The sequence below is a fragment of the Ictidomys tridecemlineatus genome, chromosome 4, assembly GCF_052094955.1.
Source record: "Ictidomys tridecemlineatus isolate mIctTri1 chromosome 4, mIctTri1.hap1, whole genome shotgun sequence".
NCBI classification, from domain to species: Eukaryota; Metazoa; Chordata; class Mammalia; order Rodentia; family Sciuridae; genus Ictidomys; species Ictidomys tridecemlineatus.
In genome coordinates, this window is record NC_135480.1 from 97333781 (window position 1) to 97353982 (window position 20202).

Below are 20202 nucleotides of genomic sequence, written 5' to 3' on the forward strand. Positions count from 1 at the left end.
AGGCAAGTTGGGGAGGTTCTTCTGGCTCTGTGTTTTAACCTGGAAGATGGGAGCAAGAACAGGGATGAGAGGTAGAACGCTGTGCAACAGTACCTGCTAACGGGTAGATAGCAAGCTCCAGGTGTGTGCACTAGCACGGTCCTCCCAGGGGCACTGTGAGCGCTGGACACAGGAGAAGGCCCAGCCTGTGGGTCCTGCAGTCTTGGAGCTTTTCATTACCCAGGCTGGATCACTGCCATGTTGTGTGTCTGCCTCCACTCCCAGGGAGGAGCCTGGTCGTCTGCAGGCAGAGCTCAGGAATCAAATTAGCCAGGCCTCTGCTGTTCCTTGTCCCCACGGGCCAAGGCAAGTTCATCAAGGCCTCGCACTAATTCTTATCTTGTTTAAAAGGGGCAAAAGTGACTCCACAGTTTCATCTGAGGCAATTTACACCCCGCCACTGGCCACGGCTCCAACTCCCCCAGTCTGTTGTGCCATCAAATCCATTAATACAAAATTTCTTCAGGGGAAACTTGATTGCTGCTCCATCAGAGAGCCACACAGGCAATACGTCTCCATCCAAGGCTGTGGCCTGCTCGGCTCCCTCTAATCCTGTTACCTAAGGAGCTAATTCTCTAATGCACACACTGCATAGAAGCCATCCTCTTTCCTCCTAACCCAATTGATCTGCCCCAGAGGATTCTAGGAGCTAATGCAGAAATAAAGGCTTGGGGCCCATGGGACAGTCTCCAGGCTCTCGCACTGCCTCTTGATGGGTCCTAACACGCACGTGGCAGGCACCAGACTCCACAGTGTGGGGTGCTCACTCTCCAGAGTGGCGTGGTAGGAGGGGCTAGCCACATCCTGACCTTTTGGGCTCCTGTTCAGTCAAATTCTACCTCAGCTTTCCTTCTTGGTTTCCCTTTCTTCCCGTTTCTCTGTCTCCCTTCTCTCCTTGTCTTGTCCTCCTCTCTTCTTTTTCTTTCTGTCTGTCTTTTCTTCTTGCTTCTTATATTTTTTGCTTCTCCCCTTTCTACTTTCCCAGGACCCCAAATTCTTTTATATTGTTTTACCTTCTGTTTCTCCTCATCCCCCACCCCAACCCCCAGCTATGGTGGGACCCTCTTCAGAACAAGTCTGATTCCTATCACTTCTTCCTGGTTCTCTATCTCCAGATGGCTCAGTTCTGTGGAAGGAGTGGACCCTAGAATATAGTTTGGCCTCAACTTGGAGCAGGCGGTAGGGAGGGCCTCGTGGAAATGCACAAAGGTACAAAGTGGAGCTGTTGGGAGTCATGATTAGGATGTGGGGGGACTGTTAATGACAAAGGGACTACAATGATAACCCCAAGGGGGTGTACTACCACTAAAGACCAAACCCTGGTTTATGGCCCTGTGAAGGAATACCATCAACAAATGGTAAAATACTATATACATATTTCATAATGCCACAAGAAGAAGAGGAGAAATTCTGTGGCAATCAGCAGCAGCTTTCTGCCAGTGGTCCTAATTAGAAGTGAGCAGGGGCCTAAGAGTCTTTGCTGGGCTCAAGGATGCACTGAGGAATCCACAGTGCTCTGCTGGACTCAAGCCCTCAGCAGCCTGGAGGCAGCCTGCTTCTCCTTGGCTTGCCTTTCCTTCTGTCAAGTGCAAAGTCTGGACTGGGGAGGTGGCCTAGTGGCAGGGTGCTGGCCTGGCATGATGAAGCCCCTGGTTTCATCCTTAGTACCACAAAATATAGTCTGAACACATTCATTCTGGGAACACCTGACTGTATACATTGTCTACAGTCTAAGGTCCCTGATTTTACCACTCCTCCTAGTCTATGCCCTGTCGTCAAAATTTTTACTGCTTTGAAGGGCATGACTTAAGGGAAGGGTAGCCTGAGCCCCCTGAGCTTGATTAAATCTTCTAGAACCAAACCCTGGCTAATGGCTCTATGAAGGGACCCTATCAAGAAAGGTAACCTGGTGCAGTGGTACATACCTGTAATTCCAGCAGCTCGGAAGGCAGAGGCAGGAGGATCACAAGTTCAAGGTCAACCTTGACAACCTACTAAGACCCCATCTTAAAGAAAAGGCAGGCGGGAAGGAAGAGAAAGGAGAGAAGGAAAGAAAAGGAAGAAACGATTATACTACAGACTTCATAGTGCATATAAAATCATTCCTACAGTGACCTCAGCCTATTTTATACTTATATTCAGCTGGAAATGGAATTAAAAAGAATGAAAATGTTTTGCTTTTAAAGAATGACTTTATGATTTTTGCTGGTAAATGGGTGGATCTGGAGACTATCATGCTAAGTGAAATAAGCCAACTCCCCCAAACCAAAGGTAGAATCTTCTCTGATACACAGATGCCAATACAAAAGAAGTGTGTGTTGTGGCGGGGGCAAGGGAAGAATAGGAGTTCATTGGAATAGAGAAAGGGGAATGAAGGGAAGGGCGAAAGATATAAATAAGAAAGACAGTAGAACAAATCCAGGGCTAGGGATACAGCTCAGTTGGTAGAGTGCTTGCCTCCCATGCACAAGGCCCTTGGTTCAATCCCCAGCACCACACACACACACACAAAACCCCTGACATAACTTTCATATGTTCATATATGAATATACCTCATGGACCTCCACATCATGTACAACCACAAGGGTAGGGTCCTAATAAGTTATAATACATGTATGTATACTATGTCAAAATATGTTCTACTGTCATGTATATCTAAAAAGAAACAAATCTTAAAAACAAGAAAAAGAAAAGAAAATGTTTTGTTGTTGAAGCTTGCTGTGATTAATACAAGTGTATCTTGCTTTCCACAAAAGTGAGGTGGAAAGTCCAACTAGCCTATATGATGAATTGGTATGGGACTCCTCCAAATAGAAATTCACAGCAATTCTTTTTGAGACAAATTTTAGAACACACAGTTGAGTATCTGAGGGGTAGCTACTCACATATTTAACTTACAGAGAGAAAAGCAATACTTCTTTCAAGAAAACCACATTTAGAGGAAGGTATTGAGAATGCCTATGAAAAGATAGGAAATGAGAAAGAGGGAGGGAGACTAAATTATAGACATTGCACATTTACTTAATTGTACACATTTCATGGAAGGAAATTTTAGAAGAATATAGACCAAAATATTATCAGTGACTGTCTCTGGGTGGGAAGCCTGTGGATGATTTTAATTGCACTTCCTAATTTTCTATAATGAGCATGTATTACTATTACATTTTTCTCTACATATATTTACTACTTCTAGTAAAGTGTGTAAAAATAAATATGTAAGCTATAAAAATGCATACTCTTTACTATTTAGATATGAATATTTAGATGAGAAAAAAAAGGGCAGAATTGTGGTGACTCCAGATCCTTAGTCTGCAGAGGTGCCTGTCACCTGCTTGGCTAAGTGAATTATGTCCCTCTGGAGATCAAGAGAATGGCAACTCCTGCTCTGGTCTGAGCCACCCCACGGACCCAGTTCAGTGCCACTGAAGCATACTTGGCAAGGGACATAAATGAAACAGCAGCCCAGTGCACCCCTCAGCTGTCAGGCTGTACCCTTTCTCCATGGGTTCTGTCAGTCCCTGTCCCCAAGTTACTTCTTAGGGAAACATGGCCAAGCCACCTGGCTGAATGGGTGCCTGAGCTCCTGCCACATGACATCAGCCAGGGCGGGCTCCCCTTTGGTGGTCCCGCCCCCTTCCCTCCCGCCCAGAAACCTGATCCAGCTAAAGGACTGATTGCAGGAAAACTTGGCATCTCCCCAACTCTGGTGGCTAGCTGCAGCCTGAGAAGGTGCAGGCAGCCGCTGCGAAGCAGGACGGCTGGGACACAAGTTTGGCAGGAGGTGAACAGGCTGGCCTCTGGTAGGGCTCGCCTTGAGTGTCTACTCTGAGGCCCTCCCATGTGTGGGAAGCTCACCATGAAGCAGTGGATCCTGCAGGCGCTGCTTGCCTGGCTGCTGCCCATGCTCCTGGCACAGGGAGAAGGTAAGGGGCTCCGGGGACACACGCAAGACTGGACTGGCCATCTATGGCCCTGGAGTAGGGGACGCCTTGGAGGGTTGAGGGAAGGAGAGTCTGGAGCAGTCTTGCTGCAGGAAAGTCAGCTGTCTTACCACATGTGAGCATGAGAGCATTTTGAGGCATCATGGTCAAGCTAGAGTTGGGGAAGTTGAGCTTGGTGACAGCAGGGCTTCTGAGAGGGGAGCAGAGCAGTAGCTTGTTTAGCAGAAATATGCAGACAGGCGCCAGGAGAGAGGCTCCTCTCCTCTTTGCCCTGCCCCTAAACTCATCAAGTGGCAGCTGCAAAGGAACTTATAGCTTATTTGGTTCACTTTTTCCTGTTGAAAGTGAGGTCCAGAGGGCAGGAGTAATTCACTCAAGGTCACACAGCTTGTCAGCAGCAGAGTGGGAACCAGAGCTAATCTAGAAATCTTCCTTCATCTTCTCTGGATTTTGTGGCATGGGTTTTCTGGGTCTCTATCCTACAGTTCCCTTTCAGGGCTAACTTCCAGTGATAACAAACTTCTCTCCATTCCCTTCTAACTCCCTTGAAAACAGGGCATTTTAGTCACAAAAAAAAACTGTTTCCTTCTGCTGCAGACCAGGAAATTTTCTCCTCCTACAGAAGTGGGTTGGACCAGCCTCACTGGGGCATGGTGTGTGTGGATGCCACCCGGGGGCTGGACAGGTATAAAGGGCTGTGGGCAAGATGATTTTCTGCCATGAGCTGTCATTGGGGGAAGCTCAGAGGATGAAGTAAATGTAATCCATAGGTGATGGCTGGTCCAGGGCTTCCTGGACTGGGTTACACAACCTCCTTCCTGCAGTGGCCCCTTCCTCCAAGGGCCCCTGGGATGAGTCTGGGGCTCTCCACACAACAAGAGTCCCAGTAGATGGGATCTGGACTGACACGGGTGTCCTGAAGAGACACAGTGGTCTGGGTGTGAGACTCAGTTCCTTCACATTCAGGACACAGTTCTCACTGTTCTGAGCTTCAGGTGTTCTTGTCTGTGAAATGGGCTGCCATTCAGAGATTGAAATGAAGACTGTATTATTGGATATTATTGCAAAGGAGTCTCACAAAATAATAAGTCTCTTGCTTTCCCTCTCTCTCTGTCCTTCTGAGGGAGGCTGAAAGCTTTTCGGGTAGGTGGGTGAGACCCAGGAGGGGACCACAAGACTGATATGCTGCAGACCTGCAGGGAGAGACAGGATGAGAGGAGGCTATGCTGTATATTGGAAGCCAGGTTTGCTGCACCTGGTCTGGAAAAAGCCCTGTGGACTCTGCAGTTCCATCTCTTCCTTGTCACCTGAACCCTGCTCTGGGCTGTGTCCTCCCCACCCCATATTTCATGTCTCTCCTTAGGAACTGTTCCTACTATTTCCCGGAAGGAAGCTGGGATGCACATGAAACCCCATGGAATAGAGCCAGGTCCGAGGCACTGGGCTTTTCCATCCCCCCAGCCCCCTGCCACCTCCAGCTCTGGGAGCAATTTGGTTCCTCCTGGGTATCTCCATACCTCACCCTCACCTCCTTCCTATCCCATCCAGTTTGCCCACCAGATCATGCTAGGAAAAGGACCTGGCATCATGAGTGGCTATCTTGGATCATGTGTGTGGCTTTTGGCAGGAGGGAGAGGGGACGCCAGCTTTCATAGGATGCCCACCTTTCCTTCTTCGACATTGCAGCCCAGGGTCACAACGGAGGCAGTGAGCTATGTGCATGCTGCAATCTGAACTTGGCTGAGGAAACCCTGCGGCAGACCAGTGGATCCTGAGACCCTTTCTTGTGGTCCTCTTGCCTGTTCATAGCACGTGCTCCCACAGCCCACTTCCCTTTAGCTGCTCCAGCCTCTTCTTCACCTTCCCTAGCAAGCCAGCTCCCTGCCCTCCTGTAAATGAGTGCTCAGGCTGTCCTAGGAGACTGACCATTGCGATTTTGGCAAGAATATCTACAAACAAAATGCTCTAAAGGTGGGAATTTCAGTCTGTTGTGGAGATCTGGGAATATCATGAGGTGGGGACACACTCCTTCCAAGAGCTTACAAACCAGACAGAGCAAGAGAACCAGGGAACGTTTCAGGGCTCTGGTTTCCACTTTGAACTGTTCTCCTTTCCAGCCAGGCAGAGGGGGATCTCCCAGGCCCAGAACTCCACCAGGCCTGCCCTGCTGAGGCTGTCCGACCACCTCCTGGCCAACTACAGGAAGGGCGTGCGGCCAGTGCGGGACTGGAGGAGGCCCACCACCATCTCCATTGATGTCATCGTCTACGCCATCCTCAACGTGGTGAGTGTGGCCCCAGACTTCAAGCCCTCCCCTCAATGCAGAAATGGATCCTTAAAATTGAGGCCAAGTCACCTGCTGGGCAGGATAGAGCCCTAGAACCTGAGGTCTGGCACCACAGCTGAGGATGGACTGCAGCAGAATCTGTACAGCTGCCCAAACCATGAGCCTGGGCCATCTACAGCCAGTGGTCACTTCCTGCCTATGGTTGTCCATGCAGTAACCTGGTCATCACCTCCCTATGTCAGCCATGTGGGGTGAAGACTTTCTTATTCATCTCTATGCCTTTAGTGCCTTACACAGGTCCTGGTACATGGCAGGTGTCACTAAATGTTGATAATAGATCTATTGTCAACCAACAAATCAATTAAGTAATGAGTTTCTTCATCAATTACTATAGCAGGGTGGGGTGTCCTGCCCAGCAGAGGTCAGACATTGTGCAGAGTTATAAACGAGAAGGCAACTGTAGAAATGTGGTGTCTGTGTTGGGGTGGGGGAGGCAGAACCCGACTACACAGTCTACTACAGTCACCCTGTGCCCCTTGATGCAGGATGCCCTCAGAACATCTCTGGAAAGAAGCACAGAAAACTGCTTACCATGTGCTTCAGGAAGGAAAACTGGGATTAGATGAAGGGAAGGAGAGTGATAGACTTTTCACTTCATGTGGTTTTGGGCATATATACTTTGTATACCTTCTATTATTATCATCTATTATGTTTCATGTAATATAATAGAAGATAACAGAAAGTATATTTATACCTATTGTGTAGTCTCTAATTTATGTAGTGTATTTGTACCCTTTGTATAACATATAGCATATATATATATATATATATATATATATATATATTTTTTTTTTTTAAAGAGAGAGTGAGAGAGGAGAGAGAGAAAGAGAATTTTTAATATTTATTTTTTTAGTTCTCGGGGGACACAACATCTTTGTTTGTATGTGGTGCTGAGGATCGAACCCCGGCCGCACGCATGCCAGGCGAGCGCACTACCGCTTGAGCCACATCCCCAGCCCCACATATAGCATATATATGACATATATACTATAAGTGTGTGTGAATACACACACACACACACACACACACACACACACACACACACACACACATACATCTTTGAAGTTGAAAGGAAGTCATATTTCCTTGTAGCTTGCCCTAATAAAACACCAACTTGTCCTGGCTGGCCAAGCAGCTCCAGCTTGTCCTTGGGCCCCTTTTGCTCACTCTCCTTCCCAGGGGAATAGGGGAACAAGGAAGCAGCTCTGTTTTGGGGTGGTGCATGCAGGGCCACCAGTCTGAGCTCCCTTTCCTTTCCCAGGATGAGAAGAACCAGGTACTGACCACCTACATCTGGTACCGGCAGGTGAGCAGAGCCGTCCCTTGCCCACGCCCACTTGCTAGGACAGGGACTTCTAGGAAGGCCTTCTCTGTTCAAAGGAGTCAGGAATCTCAGTGGTCTTGGTGAGGAAAGGTGTGGGGAAGGGTTCAAAGGCATGCTCAGCATGAGATTCAGGAGTCTTGAGTCTTCCTCTCTCAGTAGAGGGAGTAAAAGGAAGCTTAATGATCAGTGGAGGCCGGGCACTGTGGTGCACACCAATCCCGGCGACTTGGGAGGCTGAGGCAGGAGGATTGCAAGTTCAAAGCCAGCATTAGCCACTTAACAATGCCTTCAGCAACTTAACAGGATCCTGTCTCAAAATTTTTTTAAAAAGGCCAGGGGATATGGTTCAGTGTTTGAGCACCCCTTGGTTCAATCCCCAACTACCCCTCCCCAACCACACACACGAAAAATGAAATGGAGAGGAAATCCCTCAAAGCCCTCTGGTTTCTGAAGTTCTTCACAGCATCCCAGACAAGTGCTTGTCCAATCCCTGTTGAAGGACCTCCAGTACCTGGGAACTCATAAGGCAGCCACTTCACTTTCAAGCAGTTCTAATTACTAGAAAGTTCTGCCTTCAATTTAGTTAATTGGGTGACTGAAACAGTTTATCCATTTAGCCCTCACAGTCTTGGCTGTCCCTTCTTATCCAGTTTCTGATGGGCATGGACCCAGCACTGGTAGGTGGATATCTCTGAGGTCTTGCCTAAGCCGTAGCTCTGAGCTGGAAACAGGAGAGGTGGCTGCCTACAGGCAGGGCTTGCTCTGGTGGATGCTGGGGATGTGGGGAAGAAGTCAGAGCAGAAGGGGAAACTAAAATGGCTGAAGAGAAGGGCAGGAAGATGAGGACTATTCACAGAGGTCAAGCAGAGAGGCTCTGCAGACACAACTGGTATACATGGGTCTCTGTGAAATCCTTGCCCACTCTCATGGACATGTTCCACCAGCAGCAACAGTAGCTCATGGGACAGGGAGTAAGGTTGAGGAAGAAGTTAGAAAGTTGATCTCTGAGATACTGCTCCATTACTGCCTCATAGAAGGATTCCTTGATACAGAACACTTTTCCTCAAAGGAAGGACCCTGAACGTGGCTAGGCATCCTGGACCTCCTTTCCCTGGAACATCAGCCTCAGTCCCACCTCTTTACCTCTAGGGTCACTTGTCTGCTCCAGTTGGTTGCAGTCTGCAGTGAGGGAAGGTCAGTCTGCTATGTATCAGCAACAATGCTAAGGGACTGGAGTTGGAAATACAGTCTAGACTCAGGCCACATGCATGATGAGCTCACAGACCAGTGGAAGCCAAGTCTGCCACAGACAAGTGGACAGACCCCTGGCATGTAACACAACAGCTGCTCATCATGGCCAGAATGTGAGAGCACAGAGGGAGTACACCTAACACAACAGGGCTCCTAGAGAAGGGGGCATAGATACCTTGTTAAGTCTGGAAGAATGAGTACAAGGTACCTTTGCAAAGAAGACAGGAAGCATGAGAGAAGGAATATGGGATGCAGAGATGTGGAAGTTTCAACAGTGTTTAATTCCATGTGGAAGGAGTGTAGAATTCACATGGTCCTTGAGATTTAACTTTACTGTAAGAGCAATGGGGCAAAAGAGTGCTATGATCAGACTGGACTGGTCTTTCTGGCATAGGAAGAGTGGAGCACACATTGACCAAAACTTAACAATAGCTGGGCGCAGTGGTGCACACCTGTAATCCCAGTGGCTTGGGAGGCTGAGATAGGAGGATTCCAAGTTCAAAGCCAGCTGCAGAAAAAGTGAAGCACTAAGCAACTCAGCGAGACACTGTCTCTAAATAAAATACAAAATAGGGCTGGAGATGTGGCTTAGTGCCCTAGTGCTCCTGAGTTCAAACCCAGGCACCCCTCCTCAGACAACAAACAAACAAGCCTAATAATATCCACCTCTGCTTTGAGGTGGATGTGTTTATTCCCATTCCTCTTTTTTTTTTTTTTTTTTTATACCAGGGATGGAACTCAGGGGCACTCAACCATTGAGCCACATCCCCATTCCTTTTTTTATATTTATTTAGAGACAGGATCTCACTGAGTTGTTTAGTCCCTTGCTGTTGCTGAGCCTGACTTTGAACTTGAGGTCCTCCTGCCTCAGCCTCCTGCTCCACTGGGATGTAAACCAAGACCCAAGAAGTTATTTGTTCAAGATCCTGAAGTTGAAAAAACAAACATAAAAAGATCCTGAAGTTTGAAATTGGTGGTTAGGAGTCCTTTGACATTGGAAATGGTGGCAGGCCTTCCCAGGGAGGGGCTGCCTCAGTCCGTGTTGTTATGCATGTAGGGAGAGTGTGAAGACCCAGGTGAGGGGCTCTCCATTACTGCTGAGTGCTTTGGGTGCCACTGACACCCAGATTTTCCTGAGCCGATGCCCATCTAGGTCTGGGCCTGAGGAGTGAAGCCAGCCTGGTTTTCAGCAACCCTCCCTGGAGATGGAGGGGGCTCTGGTGACCATTGTCCCTCCTCCCCTAGTTCTGGACTGATGAGTTTCTCCAGTGGAACCCTGAGGACTTCGACAACATCACCAAGTTGTCCGTCCCCACCGACAGCGTCTGGGTCCCAGACATTCTCATCAACGAGTTGTGAGTACTGTCACCCGAGTCCGGGCTGTGGGGTGGCTGGAGAAGCCAGGTGGCTGAGGGACAAGATGGCTGCCATGGCCTTCGAGATCTTCCAGCCAGACTTACCCACTGTACATAAAGTTAGCCAGAGCTCAAGTTCTCTTTTCTCTCTTTCCTTTTCTTTTTAAAATTCATCTTTTTTTTTGTGCCTGATGTTGAAACTCTGTACTTCATTAGTCCAAGGGCCCTCATCTCAGGGAAAGAAGCCAGTGAATGAATTCACACTGAGTTATAATAGCCTAATGGGGACAGCTGCATTTTTAAAGAGGACAGTTATGTTTCTGAAAGGAATGGAGCACTGATGGCTGCCACCGTGCCTGGCCACAGAGGGGATTTGGAGCTAAGGATCACGCTCAGACCTCCCAGGCCACGTCTGTGCCTTCAGCTTGAAGCGGGTCCCATCCGTCTTTATTTCTAGCAGCCAAACAGTGTCACTTGGCTTCAGCCAATAGAACTTCTCCCCCCTCCGGCAGGTTCATTTAGGGTTCACCAACTGAACTTCTGAATTGCACAGCAGGGAAAATGTGTGGAGGAGAGATGGACAGAAAGGGGAAGGTGGCAAGGAGGTCCACCCAGTACTTACCGCATTGCCCAGCTCCACAGGGCACTGATATTTTCTCAAGGGGGGCGCTTGACCACGAACCCACCACTCAATGCCCTGCACAGCTCAGGCTGGAGGCTTTCTGGGAAATCTGCTTCCTGTTGAATTTTCACTTTCAATAGTGAAATAGGCTTCCTCTTCTTATCTCTTAGCCTTCCCCACAGAAGATTGAAGGCTCAGACCCTGGGCTCAGCCCACTTCCTGCCACTATGGTCACTTGGGAGAGACTTAGGGTTCAGCATCAGCCAAAAGAGTGAATGAAATCTTGTTGGATTTTTCTGGGTTCCCCGAATTCTTACCCATGATTTCTCTAGTTCTTTTTCTGCTGGAGAGTATATTCATTTTCAAGGACTTCTAAAAAATGGGAAGTAAAGAGAAATCAGAGTCAAATAGAACATAAGCTTCCATTCTTGCCTGTAATCTCAGTCCTAGAGGTTCTGGGAGCCAAGCTCTACCCAGCCTGGGTGTACATGTGCATGCACTTGTGTGTGTGTGTGTGTGTGTGTGTGTGTGTGTGTATGTGTGCATGGGGGCAACTGGACAAGCTCTCTATAGCCCAAGGCTTTGAGGTTCCTGGGTCGCTTCCCTGCCTTTTGTGGCTAAGTTGCCAGAGGAGTAAAGGAGAAGTGCCCTTTCTTACTTGGAAGGTAACCTGACAATGGTGGGTTAGGAAGCCTAAGATAGATAAGAACATTGGAAAGCTGCAGCCAGCCAAAACCCTCTGGATTGTCCTGCTGCCTGTACCCTCCCTGAGTTTCTTTCCCTCCTGGGCTCAGAGATCTTCATACTCCCAGGGCTGGATCTGCCTCTTGAGCCTCCACACTGATCTCTCTTCCCTGACCAGTGTGGACGTGGGGAAGTCTCCAAATATCCCATACGTGTATGTTCAGCATCAGGGTGAGGTCCAGAACTACAAGCCCCTCCAGGTGGTGACCGCCTGCAGCCTCGACATCTATAATTTCCCCTTTGATGTGCAGAACTGCTCGCTGACCTTCACCAGCTGGCTTCACACCAGTGAGTATGTGGGCCTTGGGAGGTGGGGACAGAGGTGGGAGCAAGGACACCTGGGCAAGGAGCACTTAGGAAGCATTCTCCCTTATCACTCCCTTTACTTATCTCTTTTCTTTTCTTTCCTTTCCCTTCCTTCCTTCCTTCCTTCCTTCCTTCCTTTTTTTGTTTTTTGGTGGGGGTCCTGGGGATTGAATGCAGTGCCGCACAGGTACTAAGCTTTACCACTGAGCTACATCCTGAGTCTCAACTGCTAATCTTCTTAATGTCATTGAGGCTCTATTTCCTCATCCTCCAAATGGGGTCAATATCACTGTCCTCACTGCCTTCCCCAGTAATGGTAAGGATTTCATGAGACAGCATGAACCAACTTCACATGCTTATTAAGGGATAGTTCTTTTCCAAATATCACAAATAGGATCTGGCACTAAGGTCTCTCAGACCCACTCACTTCTCTTCACCCCCAGCCAAGCCACCCTCATCTCCTGCCCAGATTTCACCATTTGTTCTTGTCCCCTTCCAATTCATGCTCCTCACAGCAGCCAGTGAACTCTTATTAAAATGCAAATCTGATTGTGTCACTTAAAACCCTGATGGCTTCCCAGCAGTCCTGGAACACATTCCAAATCCTTGACCTAGTCCTGCCCACAGTCCACCTCTCCAGCTTCATCTGGTGCATGCTCTCGGAGCTCTGCTCCAGACCAGCTGCCTTCCTCTTTGGGCCCACAGCCCCTGTTCTTCCATTTCACCCATGCTCTTTCCCCTCCTAGGCTACTTCCCCCACTGCTCCCCCTCTTGCCCTAAATCCATACCCAGGCTGGCCAACCTCTCTGCTCAACTTTTTTTTTAAAAGTATTTATTTTTTAGTTTTAGGTGGACACAATACCTTTATTTTATTTTTATGTGGAGCCAAGAATCGAACCCAGTGCCTCCTCATGCTAGGCAATCGCGCTACCATTTGAGCCACATCCCCAGCCCCCTCTGTTCAACTTTCTGATCACCACATAAGTATTAGCAACCTGGGAAACCCTCCCCGCCATACCCCCCCAGAGGAGCCCATCACTGTCCTGCAACTGTAAAACACCCTGTTTTTCTCACCACCTGTATGACCCTGTCAGTACTTATTTGGTGTCCACTTCTGAAATAGATACAAATGTAGAGAAGGCAGGGACATGATTTGTGTTCCACCTTTAGATTTCTAGCACAGGGCCTGGCACACAGGAAGACATCTGGCAAATTATTAAATGTATGAGTGTCAGGTGCCTCCAAGAAGCTAGGGAATGAACCTTATCCAACTGACTGCAAAAAGGCAGCCTTTGTTTCTATTTTGATTTATTCATTATATTAAATTATGGCAGTGAAATAACATCCTTGAAAAAAACCCCCAAACTACAGAGAAAGCCAAAATCTCCTTTGCCCTCTACCTTCAATCTCAAACTCTTCCCCCCAAATTCCATGCAATAAGAGTTAACTGTTGAGCTGGGGTTGTGGCTCAGTGTTAGAGAACTCTCCTCGCATATATGAGGCACCGGGTTCGATCCTCAGCAGCACCCACAAATAAATAAAATAAAGGTATTGTGTCCACCTGCAACTAAAAAAATATTTTAAGAGGTTAACTATTTTTTATCAGTATAAACTTCATAAAGTATATTCTTTCAGGTTCTTCTCTATGTATTTATACTTACACATACATATCTACGGAAATATTGCATATACTATCATATACTCGTACTTGATTCTTTTTACTCAGTGATAGCTTCTGGATGTTTTTACATGTTATTGCAAGATGGCAAGTTCAAGATGATCCTCATGAATTTTAACTGCCACAGAATGATTTGGATCTATCATAATTTATTAAGCATTTTCTTATTGATGGACATTTAGATCTTTTCTGTATTTTGCTACAGTGGATACTCTGGTCCTTTCTAATGCACATATGCATATCTTTTCTTTAGTATAGATATAGAGAAGTAGAACTGCTGTGCCTGAAGTGAGGAGTTTTCTCATTTTTCTAGTTCAACTTTAAAGACAGGTTGCTCTGAAGGCAAAGATGATAAATCTGTATTATATTTCATTTCATAAATGGATAATTTTATGTATGCATGTATTGTGGTGCTAGAGATTGGACTCAGGGCCTTGCGCTTGGCAAGTGCTCTACCACTGAACTACACTCCCAGTTCCTTTTTAAAATTTTATTTTGCTATATTGCTGAGGCTGGCCTTGAACTTGCCATCTCCTGCCTCTGCCTCCTGAGTTGCTGGGTTAACAGGCATGCACCACCACGCCTGGCCTATATGTGAACTTTCTTTTTCTTTTTTCTTTTCCACATTTTTAAAATTGTTGTTTTGGCTAATATCATTCCTCAGTATTTCCTCTTTCCCTCCAGACCTCCCTTCCCTGGTTTCTTATCTCTAGTCTACTGATTTCCCTCTGATTTTCTTAAGATCTACCCCACTTTTCTTTTCCTTTCTTCTCTCTAGCTTCTACATATGAGAGAAAAAATAAGTCAAACTTTTGAGTTTGACTTATTTCGCTTAACAATGTTTTCAAGTTCCATTAATTTTCTTGCAAATGACAATTTTGTTTTTCTTTATGGCTGAATTAAACTCCATTGTGTATATACATACCACATTTTTTTTTTGTCCATTAATGCACAAAATATAGCGATACAATTCGGCCAATATCACTCCCAGCACTTCTCCCCTCTCTCCTCACTTCCCATCCCTGGTCCCTTTCCTGTACTGATCTCTCTTTGATTTTCATAGGATCTGCCTCCACCTTTCTTTTCCTTTAAAACATATGACCTTTGACTTTCTGAGTTTGACTTATTTTGCTCAATGTGGTGGTCTCTAATTCCATTCATTTCCTTCCAAATGACTTAATTTTATTTTTCTTTATGCCATGCCTTGTCTTTTCAAGAACATCCATATGGATTTACATAGTGGTGCTAATTTATAATCCCACAACAGTATAAATGTGTTTCTTTTCCCCACATCCTCTCCAGCATTTATTGTTGTTTCTATTCTTGATGACTGCCATTCTGTCTGGGCTTTCTGATGAATGGCTTATATGGCTCTTTGTGCTGTGCTGTGTTTTCACTCAAGGCTTTCTCTGCCCACACTGCAGGCCTGAGAAAGGCACATTTTACAGCTTAGAAAACTGAGGCTGGAGGTTAGAGCAAGGCATGAGGTCCCACTCACCTGACATCAGCATTCCCTGGCTACTGCCCACCCCGTGCGCCACTTTCTAAGGGTCTGGCAGGCTCCAAACACTAGATTCCATAACTAGCCTCATTTCTTCTTTCTCAGTCAATGACATCAACATCTCCCTGTGGCGCTTGCCAGAAAAAGTGAAGTCTGACAAGAGCATCTTCATGAACCAGGGCGAGTGGGAGTTGCTGGGGGTGTTGCCTCAGTTCCGGAAGTTCACTATGGAAAGCAGTGACTGTTACGCAGAAATGAAGTTCTACGTGAGTGGGAGCAGATGTGGGTAAAATGGTGACAGAAACTACTAGTCCTTCATACCAGGGGGGCTTATGGAGGCATATTGGAAAAAACTTCCCTAGCCTTTTTCCCAGCTCCAAGGTCCGACATCCCCTGGAACTTCCATGAAGTAGACAGGGAAACTCAACTAATCGTCCCTTACACACCTGAACAGTTGCAAGCCTAGATTGACAGGCAGGATGTGGGCACTGTCCATTTCCTCCAGTGAGCCATCCAGGCTGGAAGTTCCAGGAAGCCAGGGGGTGTGGGCTAGAGGTGATAGCTCCTGCGTGCAGAGCCCATCTGCCTCAGGCTTCTCCCAAGCTTCTCTCCTGGTCCCAGGTGGTCATCCGCCGGCGGCCCCTCTTCTATGCAGTCAGCCTGCTGCTTCCCAGTATCTTCCTAATGGTCATGGACATCGTGGGCTTCTACCTGCCCCCAGACAGTGGCGAGAGGGTCTCCTTCAAGATCACACTCCTCCTGGGCTACTCGGTTTTCCTGATCATTGTGTCTGACACGCTGCCTGCCACTGCCATCGGCACTCCCCTCATTGGTAAGGTCCCTCCTGGGAGAGGAGCTCAGTCTGGTGAACCTGGCCCCCTCCTACCTCCTCTGTATGTCTCTTCCCTCTGCCCTGGGGCACATAGGTGTCTACTTCGTGGTGTGCATGGCTCTGCTGGTGATAAGCTTGGCCGAGACCATCCTCATTGTGCGGCTGGTGCACAAGCAAGACCTGCAGCAGCCTGTGCCTGCCTGGCTGCAGCACTTAGTTCTGGAAAGGATCACCTGGCTACTTTGCCTAAGGGAGCAGTCAGCCTCCTGTAGGCCCCCAGCCACCACCCAGGCCACCAAGACCAACAACTGCTCAGGTGAGAGGGAAGGAGGAGAGAGGCCTTTTCTGGACTGGGTGTAGGAACATGGTAGGGAGTTTCTGGAGGATCCTGGGCAAGGTCTGGGAATTAGGTGCATTCCTGCACCATGCCAGCAAAGATGTCAGTGCAGACTTGTGCTTCACTTTTACACTTCTCATTGGCTCAGGTGTGCATGAAGAGGGTAGGAGGCCTGGAGTCTGAGCATGTCAGAAGCTGAGCAAATGGCCTCTAAGATGGGCCTAGAGGAAAGGTCAGATGGGTGCCCTGCAGGTAGTTATTGGCCTCCTTGCCTCATATGGTCAAATACTGAAGCTGGTACTTCCTAAACTTTCTCATTCTAAATAGCTCAAAAGCCAGGTCCTCAGAATTTCAATCATCTATGAAGTAGAAAGACACTAAATATGGAGCTCACACCTCCTGAGGACCTGTTGTAGCTGCTGTTTTTTGTTGGTGATGGTCGTGTTTGGTTGGTTGATTTGCTGAGCACTCTGTGCCAAGAATATATGAAGCACTCTGTGCACATTATCCCAAGTAATACTCATGATGACCCAGTAGGATTGAATGAGATAACAGAGGCATGGAAAGGTTAAATAGTTCCTTCTATATCACAGAGCCAGGGTCTAGAAGAAATGTGATTTGAACCCGGGCTCTCTTTGCTCAGCTCCTATTCATCCTTCTTCCTGTGTTCAAGCCTTCTATGTGAGACTTGTAGTGTATCCAACACCATTTCATCATGAGCTGGTGAACTAACCCACCAGCCTAATGCTCAACTTCCCTTGGTTAAGGTAGTTATCTATTAAGTTTTTTGCATTTGCTAGTCCAGAAGGACATGGAGTCATGGAGAGGAGGACAGGGACTCCTGGTAGCCACTCCTTTCTTAGGTAATATAATGAAGCAGAGAGAGAGCAGTGGATTGGGAGTCCAGGCACCTGGCCTTAGTGGTCTCACCATTAAATGATGCTCCAGTTGCATTAATCACTTAACTTCTCTGAGCTCGGCATTGTCATAGAAAAGCAGGGATAGTAATCACTCTTACTCTGCCTCTCTCATGGGGATGCTGTGAGGTTCAAATGAAATAATGGATGTCAGATTGCTGGGGAAAACCTACAGGATGTTTTTTTAAAAAATGCACAGGAAGGATAAACACTGATTCCATGAAACTGGTGACTTGAGAAAGGGTTACAGAATGTGACTGAGGAGGAAGCACAGGAGTCCTCCATCATGTTGGTTTTTAAAAATTAGTTTAAGTTGGATGGTGAGTATGCAGATGTGTAAGTTATTCTCAATACTTTTTATATCTAAAATTGTTCATAGAAAAATTTCCACAGGCTGTAGAAAGATAAGGGACAGTATTTGGACCATCCAACAGTCCTCTCTTCTGCCAATTTTTTGTCCTTCTTCCAGCCATGGGAAACTACTGTAGCCATTTGGGAGGACCCCAGGACTTGGAAAAGACCCTGAGGGGCAGAGGCGGCCCTCCCCCACCACCACGGGAAGCCTCACTGGCAGTGCGTGGGCTGCTGCAAGAGCTGTCCTCCATCCGACACTACCTGGAGAAGAGGGATGAGATCCGCGAGGTGGCCCGGGACTGGCTTCGGGTGGGCTCTGTGCTGGACAAGCTGCTCTTCCGCATCTACCTGCTGGCAGTGCTGGCCTATAGCATCACCCTGGTCACACTCTGGTCCATCTGGCATTATTCTTGAGGGGGCACAGCCCAGCAGGGTAAGGGGTATAGGGTTGGTTAAGATGGGGACACAGGATTTCCACTTAGTTCCTTCAGGGCCCAGGGGATGTCAGGGACATTCCCAAGACACAGATGCAGTCCCATACCTCATTTCCAATGCCAGTTCATCTAAGCTATCCTGAACTATGGTCTGAACTCTTTGCCCCCAAATTTAGTGTTTAAGATCCTTACAGCGAACCCCCATCCACAGCTGCCTGTTATGGCTTTACATCCTGCTATCTTAGACTGGGAGAGACCCACGCATTCCATAACTTCACTCTCCTTATCTAGGCCTCAAGTCTCAGTTTCCCTTTGGCACTTCCCTAGAATTCCGCTTATTTCCACCAACCTTGTTTTTAGATTGAAAGCAAAATTAACTCTCTGCTACTGGGGCCTGATGATTCTGCATATGTTTATCCTGCCCTAATGTCTCCTTCTTCACTGTCACCTGTGGTCCACTTCCCTAATATTCATGCTCCAGCAGCTAGTGGGGGGGGCAATAAAATGCTATAAACCCTTAAACTCTCTTCTTGATCATTGTCAACAGCTTTGGGGAAAGATTGGATGAGTGGAAGAAGAGGTTTAAAGTTACTAGTAGGAATGGGGTTCTGGAATTAGTTGTAGTTTAAGTTGTTTGATGCTTTCTGGATGAGGGTCCTGTAGGGTGAAATGGTAGCTACCACGAATATGAAACAATAGGGGGTGGGATTGATGGTGTGAAGGTCTGTGAACACTTAGCAATGGAGAGGGAAGAAGGGAAGATCAGTTTTGTGGCTGTGAGATGCTGAAAGGGACCACACGTTCTTCTTATTAATTTGGTCCATGGTCTCTCAGTGAAGCTGGGAGCAAGCTGTCTCTCAGAAAGAGGATCCTGCAATGGCGACAAGATCTTCAGCACCATGGTCAGCACCAATTGGTTTTTGTACTTGGAAAACAGTAAGAAAACCAAGGCCTGGGTTTACCTATCTCCATAGGGAACTCTCAGCAGCCTCCCCTGGCACGTCCACCAGAACGCAGGACCATGAGGGAAGCAGAGTTAGTAACAATGGTCTTTGGTCTGACTCCTCATATCCTGGCCCCCTCTTCCAGACATCAGGGTTTAAAACATGCCAAGAAGCACCCTATCTCCATAACTCCATCCACCTAACAAGCTTTCAGAGAAGAGGAATGCTAGACTCTACCAACAGTGACCTGTCTTAGTGTATGCAGTGTATGGAGAATACTTTCTCTGCCTCTCCCTGGGCACAGAAATACCGTAAATTTACCCTCTCGTCTGTCCTGAGCTCTCTGTCAGAGAAACTATAATGGAGAGGAGTTAAAAGGAAAGGACCCAAAAGAAATACCTGGGATGAATTCTGACATTTCCACTGTCTTCCCCATTGTTCCAGGCCAGCCAATTATAAAAGGCTCAATGTGGGACACCTGAAGTAATACATCCCCCTAACCCCAAACTTTGCAAATAGGTGATAAATCATACTAGAGGCTAAGTAGAGGACATAACTGTGGACTTCTGAGTTCTCCATGTCTAAAACAGCCTAGAGGCTGAGGGAGGGGGTTATCTGGTTTAGCTTCTTCTCACCCCAGCCCCCAGCATTCAGAAAGAACTCATTAAATACTGACTGGCGATTTGATCCTAAGATGAACTGGCAATGTGGGGGGTCTCATCTGCCACCCTCACCCAACATATCTGCTTTTGAGATTACTCAGAGTTTAGATTTATTTTTGTTTTGTTGATGGGTAGAACTCAGGGTCTTTCAGCATAGAGCAGGAGATCGTGGCACTGGGAACTGGCCCTTACTCAACACTGTTACCTCTGACTGAGCAAGACTGGGCTACTGATGGGGACTGTTCATCTCTCCCCACTCAGGATGGCTCTGAAGCCCATACGGTGAAGCCTGGTCTTAGAATCAAAAGCTGCCCCACTCTACCAGGACTTGCTTGGGCCAGTTATGCTGTTTGGTGATCCTCATGTCTCAGGCCACAGGGATAGAGAGGCAGACAGTCTGGTACTGTCAATGCACCACTGGCCAGTAAGTGTGTGACTATTGACAAAGTGTCCAACCAGAGAGCTAGTGAGACACTAATCAACCTATCGATTCTCCATCTCCCCCTCCTCACCCTTCACCCATAATCAATGGGGCGACAGAGCCCAGCATGGAGGCAACCAATTAACCACTTGGAGAACGAGCTGCCTCCTGTAACATCTTCTGCTCCACTAGC

General features: G+C 47.4%; 1 protein-coding gene across 1 annotated transcript; it reads left to right on the plus strand.

Annotated features, from left to right (window-relative positions):
* The first annotated feature begins 3570 nt into the window (after window positions 1-3570).
* Htr3a (5-hydroxytryptamine receptor 3A) lies at window positions 3571-18504 on the plus strand. Its single transcript, XM_078047042.1, has 9 exons — window positions 3571-3962; window positions 6098-6264; window positions 7589-7633; window positions 10148-10257; window positions 11742-11911; window positions 15214-15374; window positions 15730-15940; window positions 16035-16256; window positions 17664-18504. The coding sequence occupies exons 1-9, from the start codon at window positions 3878-3880 to the stop codon at window positions 17960-17962; spliced, it is 1470 nt and encodes a 489-aa protein (XP_077903168.1). The 5' UTR covers window positions 3571-3877; the 3' UTR covers window positions 17963-18504.
* Window positions 18505-20202: the final 1698 nt, after the last annotated feature.

Excerpts from the sequence above, each read along its gene's own strand:
- Htr3a (XM_078047042.1), top strand. The coding sequence starts at position 3,878 with ATGTGTGGGAAGCTCACCATGAAGCAGTGGATCCTGCAGGCGCTGCTT. Across the intron at positions 3,963-6,097 it reads GCTCCTGGCACAGGGAGAAG|CCAGGCAGAGGGGGATCTCC; the intron begins GTAAGGGGCTCC and ends TCTCCTTTCCAG. Across the intron at positions 15,941-16,034 it reads CATCGGCACTCCCCTCATTG|GTGTCTACTTCGTGGTGTGC; the intron begins GTAAGGTCCCTC and ends TGGGGCACATAG.